At 46.7% G+C, this 12,600-nt stretch overlaps 2 protein-coding genes across 3 annotated transcripts in view; one reads left to right on the forward strand and one right to left on the reverse strand.

Annotated features, from left to right (window-relative positions):
- Nucleotides 1-1,079, reverse strand: part of cue (Protein cueball) — a 23,350-nt gene extending 22,271 nt beyond the window's left edge. Inside the window, exon 1 of the mRNA XM_012376131.2 lies at nt 943-1,079. The gene's annotated coding sequence lies outside the window, so the exon portion shown is untranslated. The remainder of the gene's footprint in view (nt 1-942) is intronic.
- Nucleotides 1-11,779, forward strand: part of Dab (DAB adaptor protein) — a 15,565-nt gene extending 3,786 nt beyond the window's left edge. The window contains exons 2-8 of one of the 2 annotated variants that reach the window (XM_067350371.1): nt 275-307; nt 674-888; nt 985-1,128; nt 3,110-3,262; nt 3,746-3,994; nt 4,216-4,461; nt 4,857-11,779. In XM_067350371.1, coding sequence (XP_067206472.1) covers nt 275-307; nt 674-888; nt 985-1,128; nt 3,110-3,262; nt 3,746-3,994; nt 4,216-4,461; nt 4,857-9,278 — 5,462 coding nt within the window. In that variant the 3' untranslated portion in view covers nt 9,279-11,779. The remainder of the gene's footprint in view (nt 1-274; nt 308-673; nt 889-984; nt 1,129-3,109; nt 3,263-3,745; nt 3,995-4,215; nt 4,462-4,856) is intronic. The other variant, XM_012376142.2, reaches the window with a different exon arrangement.
- Nucleotides 11,780-12,600: the final 821 nt, after the last annotated feature.

Below are 12,600 nucleotides of genomic sequence, written 5' to 3' on the forward strand. Positions count from 1 at the left end.
GGGGCCCACACGTCGCGATGTTACAATGATCGCCTCTCCTTCATGCTGGTAGGCTTTTTTCGCATCACTTCCGCAACGATTCACTCTTTCTCTGCCAAATGAGAATGATTTCGTAGAGAAAACGACTTTAAACTCATTGGAATTCTTCAAAAAAAAAAAAAAAAAAAAGAAAAAAAAACTCCACGACGTCTTTTTGACCAGATCGTGGATTTTTGAAATCTTCTGATTTCTTTAAAATAAGTATACTTCGATTTTGTTTCAATCTGGCACGCAGGCTACTTTCTAACGAAGTGGAGAAATCTTGGAAGTATGTTTTCTATATAAAAAATACACTCATGCTCGTTAGCTGACTGAACCGAAGAGTGCCATTCATAGTTAGCGCGAAGAAAAAATCTATCAGATTTGTTTGAACCTACTGTATAATTTTAGTTTTCATCCGAGAAGTAATATTCATCTCCATCATAAGAAAAAGTAGAATAAATTTGTTGAAATCAAAACAGTATTATTTTTTAATTATTGTTGCCATTATCATTATTTTATATTAATTTAATTTTTTTAAATATATTTTTATTCACTTATTTAATTTATTATTATTATCATTAATTATTTTAATTCACTCCTTAAAGATTCTGATTCACAGGATGATCGAATGATTCGCACGTTTTGCTTTCAGTCAAGAACGACCCAACCCGCTTTCTTGGGGAGGGCGTGTCGTTCAAGGCAAAACTGATCGGCATTTTGGAGGTATCGGAAGCACGCGGCGATCGGATGTGCCAAGCGGCCTTGGCTGACCTGAAGATGGCGATTCGCGCCGCCGGTGAGCACAAGCAACGAATCGCCGTTCAGGTCAGCATAGACGGGCTTCGTTTGCGGGACGAAAAGACGGGGGTGAGTTGCAAAATTATTTATGCGATTAAATAACCGGATATCGACTTACGGTACCTTACGATTGTACTCTTATTGATGCTCCTTTCTCCTTCCCAGGACTGCCTGTACCACCATCCGGTGCATAAGATATCATTTATTGCTCAAGACATGAGCGATTCGAGAGCTTTCGGATATATTTTCGGATCACCGGATACCGGACACCGGTTCTTCGGCATTAAGACTGATAAGGCGGCGAGTCAAGTAAGTCCCATCTCTTGCGCTGCTTCGAACAGCCTTTTTGAAGACTGCAAAGGAAAAAAACACGTATTAGAAAAAAATGCAAAATGATTGAACTCAACTAAAAAAAATCAGTATACTGTCCTCGCGTCTCCACGAATAATTCGCACTCGAATTGAATTTTGAAGAACCGTATCCCAGCAGATCCGCGAAAATCTAATCAGGGTGCAAGACACGGGACATAAGAGGGATGGCAGCGATTTGATTTCGCAGCTCGAGGGTTATCGAGGACACGCACGAGCGATTACAGTTCCGCGGGCCGTGCGCGCGCGTTCCTACGTCGCCGTACGCAGTTAAAGTGTGTCACAATTATCGGGGAAACGAGTAGTCACGACACAGGCGGCTGAAGGGGCGGCGGGGAGGATGGGAGTCCTAGAATGATATTTGCCCAATCCGAGAAGCAATATCGACCCCCGGGCGACCATAATCCCGAACGCGTATGTAAATAATTGCATTACGCGGCGTTCGGGCTCGGCCGGCCGGCCGATTAAACCCCGAGTCCGCTCTCTCGATGCCGTCCTCGCCGCGGGAGATTGTTGCCAGATTATCTACGGCTCGCTTCACACACGTTCAAAGGGATCGTGGCGCGCAACTTCTTGATATTCAAATCCACCGTGGCATATATTCCACTTTTGCGCTCGAGCACCGCGCGATTTAACCGTCGAGTAGACGTGTCTCTTTGAACGTTTCCTTTCCGCGCCGAAGAGGAGCGTAAATCGCGCACAATTAGTATGTATAATATCCTTATGCGATCGACCACAATCGATATCGTTGTCTCATAGAAACACAATCAAAAGTTTGCGTCCTATAATTTTTACATAAAATCATGTATAATTCTTTTATCGAAAATTGTCGATATTTATTTAGGAATGTACTTTGTTTGACAATGAGTTTGTTAGGCAAAAAACAAGTTTATAAATATAATGTTTATAATATTTCGATACTATTTCATCGTATTGGACAATTAATATCTGTGTGATTTATTGAGGGAATGCAGGGATATTTTTCTAACAAAGATATTTGCTTGTATGTATTCCCATTTGTCTTGAACAAAATAATTCTGTTTTTAGCGCGACGGTTTTATTCGCGTAGCGTATTATCGCGTAACTTTTCGCAAGACATGAACATTAGATGCAGCACGACGCATAGAAGTTCACGATGGCTAATTGACCGTGCTAAATCGAGGAATATATTTAACTCTGTTACGCGGAGCTGCGTAGACTTTCGCTATCAATCGCGAAGCACAATTGCCAGGCCCCTCAACTCGCGCAATTCAATAGCGACGATTATCGCCGCGAAAATGTAATCAGTTGCGGGGGGGGAAGCTCGCGCGACAGGTGGCAAATTAATTCAACAACCTTACGCCTTCATTCAATTTCCAAGTTTAATTTCTGCGCTCGCCTCCCGTAAACGGCTCCGGTTAATCCTCGCCGCGGAATATACAGCGACGACGTGTTTGACGCGTTGCTGGAAGGTTTTAACCGACGTGGAGAATCGTGGCAAACAAAGGGGTGACACGCTACTACTGATGACAGGGGAGGGCGAGGGTGAGAATGAACGATTGGAGCGAGCTTTCGGAAATTACGGTCATCGGACGTGGGTAGCTCCGGACGAGGATTCCTGATTCCTCGATATTTTTCGTTCCCGAAGAGAAGGAAATTGATTCGGAAAATTAACTATCGGCAATTTTCGAGACTCTAAATTAGTTTCCAATAAAAATGTAAGAAAAAATATCCTTTCTGTCTCTCATCAGATAAAATTATCGCAAGCGTGAAGCAAGTATTTTTTGAAAAACTGAACGTTTAAATCTGAATTTTTTTTACAAAAAATATGCGTGAGCAAGAATTGTCGAAAGAATTGTCATATTTCAAGTGTACGGCATAGATAAACATATCGCAATATCCGCTTAAACATATCGCAGAATTAAGATAAATTTGCTTAACAGGTGGTGATAGCGATGCGAGACCTGTTCCAAGTAGTGTTTGAGCTGAAGAAAAAAGAGATCGAGCTGGCGAAGCAGCACATAGAGCAGAATGCCATTAACGCGATTAAATTCCACACTGGCGGTATTTTCGTTGAGCCAGCACCCGACACCAAGGTAAATTCAGTCTCAAAAAACGATAGCTGTATGATGGCTGAATTATTCTCTTTTAGACAAGTCATCTTACTTATACTTCTAATCATTTCTTCATGTTTCTCTTGCCCGTGATACCATTATATACTCACGGTTCTTTAAATACTTTTAAGTCTATTAGCTTTTAAGTATATTAAATACTATTAAGTCTATTAAACTGATCCTTCACATCTTCCTGGAGACAAAATTAGAGAAATCAGATTAGTTGAAGGTTAATTTTAACTGGTATTTATATAAAAATAAATACAAATGTTGGTTACAAACAACTGCATTAATCAATCACAGTTAATATAACTCTCTATTTTTATTTCCAACGTTATTTCTAGCGTAAATCTAGAAAGCAATGGAGAATTGATTAAAATATGATTATTCACAATATTGTTAAAATAAATTCTAATAAAAATAATCATAATTATCAAAAGTTAGACGCATTGCGATTTTTCACAGGGCGCAGCGGGCACCGAGTCCTCGTTTCATCGAATTCGCACGACTAACTGCGAGGTTGACAAGTCCGCCGATCGCAAGAACGAGTCGCAAAGCGGCGTGATCGCAGATTTGCTGGATCTGCAGTTCGAACTGAACTCGCTGCAGCAGGGAATTCATCAGATGGACAAGATCACTCCGGAAAATCCCGTGCCGTCTACAGAAGATATGTTCGAGACCGATCCGTTTGGTGATTCTTTCGCTAATATGAAGGTACGGCTAGTATTTGCAAACAACAATTCGCAACTACATTGTTAAAATTTAAAAAAATTAAGATTAAAATTTTTAAAATTACTAAAATAAAATTACTCTCAATAATAAGAATATTAAAACCAAACTATTTCTCTAATAAATTTAGGTAAACAAATATGTTGATATAAAAAATTTTTTCCAATTAAATTACTTGTTGCTTTATTTCTCTTTGCCTGCTGCAGCTTCAGGACACAGTTCGTCCGATTTTGCCACCACCGCCCTCCTCGACGAAGCGAGGACACTTGGAGCGACAGCACACTGTGCCGGCACCACCTGCATCGAGCTCTTCCAGCCCGGCGACGATAGTCAGTAAAACACCGCCTCCGCAGAGCACGATGCATTGGTTCGACAAGGAAACCGAAAATCTCTTCACCGACAACGAATTGGCGAATCTGAATACGAATTCTACGAAGAAAGAGCAGGAGGACGTAAGTGTCTATTTAAAAAAGGTCTTTGCTCCGCTTTTTCGTCGAATACAATAGTGAATGAATCAAACTGAGCAGAGAGAATTTTTGTGTTAATAAAATTTGAAAGTGTATTCAAATATGTATATAAATGTGTAAATTGATCTTTAATCAGTTGCATTTATCTTTCAGAAACATATATCTAGTGTTAAGATAATGTTATATTTTATATAAAATTATAAAACGAGCACAGATCACCTTTATCGATAGTTTTCTCGACAGTTAAAAATTGTAAACTTGTTGATCATTTTCGAAACAAAACATTTTCACATTTTGTTCGTACGAAAACTTCCTCTGCTGAGATCAATTTGTTCACCACTTCACGTTTTCGAGATTTTACGCGATTGTTCGTATTACAGAGCTCGGTGGAAACTACACCACGCAATACTCAAACGAAGAGTCCGCAGATCGACGTGTTCACGGAACTAGATCCCCTCGGCACCGGTCTGATCAAGCCTTACGTGGACAAGAAGGACTTCTTCCAGCATCTGAAGAACCCGCCGAAGAAGGTCCTCAAAGATCTCGTGTCCACGAGTTCGAGTGACAGCTTTCCGACAAACTTCAACGTCACGACCAGCACGGAAGGCGGGGAGTCGACCAAGCAGAACGAAATGTCGTCGAGGGACAGCGAGGACAGCAACTTCGCCAACTTTGATCGATTCGATGAGAACGAGGCGAGCCAGGCGCCCGTACAGCGGATCGATTCGCCGCCGAAGAAGGAGACCGCGCGAGCGATCCATCATCAGCCGCTCTCGGTATCGTTGCCGCCGGAAGAGACGACGATCAAAGGACAGGTGACGCCAACCACTTCCGCCTCGAGCGGAAGCGCGACGCTTCGCAGCATGGAGCGCGATTCCACGGAATCCGCGCAAGCGATGGTGAAACTGCCGAGCCCGAAGAAGTACCTGCAGTCCGTGCGCAAGCGGGATTTCGACATCGACCTGCCGGCCGGCAAGGCGGCCGCGCAGTCCACCGAGTCCGGCAAGCCGTTTCCGGTGGATTTCACAGCGGCGAACGAGTCGCCGGCGTCGCCGCTGCGCTCCTGCTCGTCGGACGCGAACTCACGCCTGTCCAGCTCGAGCGCGGAGCTCGATCTGGTGCCGGAGCCGCCTCCGCGCGGCGCCGGCAGCGTCCTCATCAATCCGCCGCCGTTGCCACCGAAGAAACAGAGCGTGCGGGGAGGCGCGAGACCGCCGCCGAGGCCACCGCACACGGAGAGCCACTTTCAGTACGATTTTCCGCAGCGCGAGACCTCGCCGTCGCCCACCAGGGTGGCCAGAGACAGAAACAAGAGCCCGCCGAGAGACGCGAAGGGCCATCAGTTCGACGACAATTTCAGTCCACCGCCGCAGATGCCCGCCAGATCCGACTTCGCGGCCGCGACGACCACCGCCGCGTTTGAGGATTCCTTCAGCGCGATGATGCCGCCCGCGACCACGTTGTCGTCGATGACGTTCACAAGCGGCGCCGCCGTCCCGGCGGCCGATTCCAAGCGGACGAAGCCGTCGCTCGACATCACGCTCAGCCAGCTGACGTCGTCCTGGACGAATCTGGACGAGTTGGCGTCCAGCCTCGGCATAACCGTTCAGCAGCTGGCGAGTTTGACGCTGACGCAGCTCACGCAATGCCTGGCGACTCTGTCGGCGAAGGAAGCCGCGGTCGGCGACGCGCAGGAGAGCGCCGATCCGACGACGACGAAGGAGCAAGCGGCGACAGCGTCCAAGTCCGCGATCTCGTCGCTGTCGTCGCTGGCGTCGAAGCCGCTCGAGACGGCGATCGGCTCGAGCTCGACTTCTTCTTTCGTACGCTCGGATTCTTTCAAAGCGAACAATTATGAAGCACCGGAATCGCAGCAGGATCCCGCGTACGACAAGTATGCCGTTTTCCGCGAGCTGTTGGAGATGGAGCAGATGGAGCGGAAGGACGAGACGAAGGCGGAGGAAACGGACGAGGGGGAGGAGGCGCACGACGAAGGCGCGCCGGATCGCGACGCGGCGGAGATTCAATCGGAACTGCGAGCCAGCGAGAGCGCTTCGGACTCTCTCGCCTCGCTCGTGAATCTCACCGTCAAACTGCCGTCCAGGAGCGAGGACCTGTTAAAGGAAGACGCGAAATTTGACGAAACGCTGAATAACTCCCTCGCGAGTTTGACGGAGAGGGAGAGGTCGCTGGATATCGAAGAGAGGGACGCTGAGAAGGAGAGCGAGACGATAGCGGACGCGGACATCACGTCCGACTCGTCCACCGTGCAACAGACAGAGATCGACGCCGAGGACGACACGGAGAGAACGCAGACCATCATGGAAACGGAGGAGAGGGCGGAGAATTCCGAGAGGGGCAGCGACGTCAACGGCACGCTGTCCGACAGAGTCGGCTCGGACATTCTCAACGACGAGACGAACGGCTCGTCCGTGGCGGAGAGGTCCTCCGCGGAGGTGAAATCCTCCACGTCGACGTCGAGCGACCGATACGCCGCTCTGCGCGAGATCATCGGCGAGCCGGAGCCAACGCCGATCCCGAGACGGGACGACGAGGAGACGACCAGTCCCGCGACTCGCGCGTCGCCGGTCATTCAGCCTTCGCAGCAGCAGCAGCAGCAGCAGCAGTCGAGGAGTCTGGCCGAGGTGGAGCTGCTGAATCTGTTCGCCGACAATCTGCCGGCGTCGTCGAGCCCGAATATCGCAGCGAAGAAGGAGCCGAGCACCGATTTGAAAGCCGTGGCGATGGACATCTTCGAGGAGATCAAGATGCTCAACACCGGCACGCATCGCGCGAAGGAGACGAAGCCGCCGCCGTCCACGGGTTTCGAGGACATGTTCTGCCCGTTCGTGGAAACGACGACGCGATCGGACAAGGACGACGCCAAAGAGGACGGCAATTGGGCCAAGTTCGACACCAGCATCTTCGCCTCGTCCGATCGCTCGTCTTGCGAGGGCCAGCCGTCGATAGGCGGCACGTCGCCGTGGTCGCCCGACGGCAAGGACTTTCACCGGGAGGTGCCGTTCAAAGGTGGCGGCGGGTACCGGCACTCAGCCGACAGCGATAACGAATGGAAGGACGAGGAGGAGAGCGAGGAGAGCAACGGTCGGGGGGGTGTGCGCGGGGACGGCAGATTCTGGTCGGGCGGGCGGCACGCGAGGTTCGACGCGCCCGGCTTCGAGGATCGGTCGTTCTACGAGGAGGGCGAGAAGCGCGACCGCAGCTTCCGCGAGAGGATGGGCAGGAAATCATCGTCGCGCGGCGTGCCTTGGGCGAAAACCGCCGGTGGAAGCGGCGGCGGCGGCGGCAGCGGCGGCGGCGGCGGCGGCGGCGGCGGCGGTCACCGACCGCGCGATCCGTCGCCGTGGCACGAGGAGGGCCAGTGGGAGGACGAGGGCCCGAGGAGATATCCGTCGCACCGGAAGGTGCAGCCGCCGTACAAGGACGACGACGATCAGTACGAGGCGCACTGGAAGTGCCGGCCGAAGCCGCCGCCGCCGCAGCGGTGCAACTGGAGTCACGACGTGCCGCACGGCTCGTACTACGACGACGAGCGCAAGCGAAAGCTGATGCTCTGGAACGAGGAGGACCGCTTCAGCAGTCAGGAGAGCATGGGTTACGACGAGGAGGACCGCTGGAGCAGGAGACGGTACGAGAGACGGCGATGGGAGGAGGACGGCAGATTCTGGGGCAGGCGCGGTCCGCCGGACGCCGACTACCCGATGCGGGAGCCGTATTACTATTACCGCGACAGTCGCGAGAGGTCGCACGACTACCCGTCCTGGGACGAGGAGTACGGGCCGGAGCGCCCGGGCGACGACTCGCCGCGGTACAATCCGGCCGGCCGGAAGCGGCACTGGCCGAAGCGGCCGAACAGCGCGAACGACGGTCGCAACAGCGACATGGTGTACGCGGATCCGCGCAAGTTCGGCGGCGGCGGCGGCGGCACATCGAGATCCGAGTGCAGCGACAACGATTCCGATCCGTATCTCCGACCGTCCCAGCGCTCCAGGAGCCGCGAGAGCTACTGGGGCAGCAGCGATCAGGAGTACGACAGTTGGGCGGAGCGGCCGTATTGGTCCGAAGGCCCCGACGCGAAGAGCGAGACGATGCACCGCAAGCGGATCGCCAGACACAAGACGCGACAGGTGGTGGCGCAGAAGACGCAGAGCCCGTTCGAGGACGATTTCGCGCAGAGCGTGGAGCACGCGGACCCGTCGCTGTCCGGCTCGGGCGTGGAGTCGCTGGCGCCGGTGGACGCGCGTGTGCGACCAGAAGCGGCCGATCAGAAGCGAGAGCTGCCTCCCGCGAGTCCTTCGCCGGGCATCCGTGGCTCCAAGGATCATCCCAGGGGCATTCCGGTGAGAGAATACGGCAAACGGTCGAGCTACTTCGAGGACGATCTCACGCCGACGGCGAGCGCGTCCAGCGACGCGTCCGACCGGCCGCGGCTGTCGTCCGATCTGAAGGCCACGCCGGAGGAGCTGCCGTGCGACGTGAAGGACTCGCAGCAGCCCATCGACGGCTTCGTCTCCGAGGACAGCGGCCGCGACTCCTTCTTCAACGGCGACCTCAGGTTCGACGACGACGCGTTCGTCTTCAAGTCCGAGCTGGACGATAACGTGCCGGATCACCGTGCCACCACGTTGCCGCTGAAGAATTCGCGGCAGGGCAAGTACGGGCCCGGGAATAACAATAACAACAACAAGGCTAGAGGCGATCAGTACATCCGGAAGTCGGAGTCGGTGAACATCTTCGCGCGCGAAAGCGACCCGTTCGACGGTGACGATTTCTTCAACTGATTCGCCGCGCAGCGACGAACGGTGGGAGTCGCCAGAAACCCCCCGCGTCGAATACAGTGACACCAATGTGGACTAGATAATTGGGACTCGAATGAAAGAGGAACGGTCAGAGAGAGAGAGAGAGAGAGAGAGAGAGAGAGAAAGAGAAAGAGAGAGAGAGGACAATTTTTGTTGCGCACTCGGAGAACGTCGGCGGATCGTGGAAAAGAACGGTGGAATCTTCTCGCTACAGCAATACTTAATTTTTTTCGGAACTCAGCTATAGCAATTTTAATAGTAGCAAAATTGAGGGAAGAGCTTCGAACACGGCGGAAGTATTATTATCCACAGTGATTTTTTTTTTTTGCTGCGCTCGTCTCGCGTCGTGAAATTCTTTTCAAAATCCATTTTCGTCCATCGATTGAGGGAGACCAAGACTCTCCGGAATTCTCATTGTCTTTGAGGCTGAATGCAAGAATAATTAATGTCATTCTACCGTTAGAAGGGCAAGCTGTTGCATAGAAAGCTTTAAACGCGATTCGTCACGAGAGAGCACGTGACTGAAAATAAAGCGATTGCTATTCAGACTTGATTTTCCTCGAATAATTTCTGGCGCAGTTGTTATTGCTCATTATGTAACATTTGTTGTTTTGATCAAAAAGTAACATTAGTTGTTCTTGCGCTATAAGTCACAGATTTATGACCGGAGTTGTGATAAACGCTGTGACACGCGTAATTAATTATTAGAGCGATTCGGCTGCATATCTTTCGTTATCGCCTCGCAGTATTTGTCACAACTTTACTTGAATTGCTCAATGCTAAAAGGACGTAATATCATTTATATTAACAATTTGTATAAATCTATATTCAATTTTACGAAATGCATTTCTCCAATATACAGTATGTAGAAATATAAATAGCTACATTATTTAGTTATTAAATGGATATTTCATGTATTCTATTTAATAATGTGATGACTTGATTTTGAAGCTTTGAATGTTTTATAAAAAAAAAAAAATTGATATAAATTTAATTTAAAAAGTTTTTTTTTTTTTTTAAGTTGGAAATATGTCCTTTTAACATTAAGCAATTAATTTGTAACTACAACGCTTCGTTGTATTTTATTCTGAATTCATTTAGAATTCTTATGTCCACACTGGCAGAAATAGATTTATTTGATCTTGAAAAAAAAGGTACATCGCATTTGTCTGGAAATTGATAATCGTCTCAATTTTTTTGTGTTTTAAAAGCTCTGACAAAAGTTTTGAAACAGCCATTCCGCAAAGAAACTAGTCACTATTCCAGTGAATCTGTATATAATACTATCGATGTATTAGAATCAATTTGTTGAGAGTGAGAGAGACAGAGAAAAAGATCAGCATAATTTAATAAAACTGTGTATCGCGTAATTGTTAATATCGTTTCATGCATTTATTTATATATTGTGTTAATATATTTACTGCAAAACACAAACGCGGCGGCTTTGTCGTGCGAGTTTGCAGATACATGTGCCGTTTAGTTTTAATTGTCTTAAACGAATGATTCTAGTCACGTATGCGCGTAACCACGTTGCGTTGGCAGTTTCACGAGAGGATAAAACTAATAGCGCGCGTTTTTGGGGAAATCAAAAGATGATTTTTATACATTTTTAACTAGCACGGATCGATTATTTTACATTAGGCGTTCGTATATTATCGGCGACGGTGCGTATTCTTCCGCGCGCTCCCCACATCGATTCGCCGTTCGGTTGTTAGGCCATCGAGAAATTGCTCTTGTGCGTGAGAGACGCGAAGAGTGGTGAAAGTTATGTTTGCACAGACAATTATTATCTTTTAGGTTCCATCGTCGTATCTTTAGCATCTAGTATGCAGAATTGACTCAGGAAGAAAATCGTGCATTATTTTATGCGTTGTTTTGCAAGATCGGATTGGAAAGAAAAACTTTTTTTTAAAAAAGTTAATATTTTTGCTTTTTAAAATTTATATCTTATTATAGATTATCATATTATTTATTACATTTTATTATATTATAATTTTTTCAATAATAAAAATTGCAATATCAAGGCTCCACTGAAAATCATCAATCCAAAAATGGGCGAAAACAAAAATTGCGTTTTAACGAACACATTAATAAAATAATTTAAAACAGCTTTTTATGTCAAACAATGTAATCCTGCTGCATTTTCTCTATCCAATCCGATCTTATGTACAAAGTACAATTTGAATCAGAATTCATTGCGAATCTCCGCTGATGTATTTGCATGATTTTTGTTGATTGAGCATTTTACGCTAGTCCGAATTACAGCGATCACGTCGACACATTTTACACTGTATGTATTTATGTAATAATAGTAGTAAATTATTTATCACCGTTTACTGATTACTCGACACTGTATTGCGAGTATGCGTCAGAATGATAACGACAATACCGCTTTAATGGCAATTCAATTCCCCGTCTCCCCAATTCCCCTGAAAATTTGTTAATACGCCTGATGATCAATTATATATAATCATGCAAATCCACCTCGCTGTTTTTACATACGACTTCTTAAAGGATTGTGTAGATACTTTTACGCAAGACTGCGGCGGTAAGTCCATGGTAAGAAGAAATATTGGCAACACGAAGAGAATCACGTACTTCAAGATTCTTCACGATAATAATTATACTGATTTGATGATTTCGCAGCTTTTAATGCTCAGCATATACTCGAAAGGTTTCACAAGAATCGTTATTTAAGAATGATAATCTTAAATGCGTAATCACAAACCTGAGACGACAATTTGTTTTGCTATAATATGCTATAAAATACGTTGAAATGATAAAACACATTGATAATCTTATTGAATTACTCTAATCCCAAAGAAAAATATAATAAGATTTTCAAAGAGAAGCTATTTTCTTATAAGTGGATAAGATCGATGACAATTAATTTTGCAATGAGTAGACATCTTTTTTTTGGCAATGTTATTTAAATACAGCAAAAATACAATATACCTTTGCTACACGCGAAATTGTTTGTAGGGATTCCTAAATAATTAGCTTTTGTTAAAAGCTGATGAACAAGATAAAATGACGTAAGTATATAATTATGTTTTTACCTTTTACTTTAAAATCGTATTTCTCTTTAATGCTAAAGCTTTGTTACGATTACAACGATTAAAAAGTAATTAAATCAATTTGTAAGAATTAAATTAATTAATTAAATTAATTTCATTGAAAAAAAAAACAAAATTTTAAAAGTAAAATAAAACATTAAAGATTTTTATCGAATACCAAGTATTGTCATTGTGATTAATTTGTCACGTCAGCTTGTTTATTAATAATAAAATCATACAATTCTAGA

The sequence above is a fragment of the Linepithema humile genome, chromosome 2 (assembly GCF_040581485.1).
Source record: "Linepithema humile isolate Giens D197 chromosome 2, Lhum_UNIL_v1.0, whole genome shotgun sequence".
NCBI classification, from domain to species: domain Eukaryota; kingdom Metazoa; phylum Arthropoda; class Insecta; order Hymenoptera; family Formicidae; genus Linepithema; species Linepithema humile.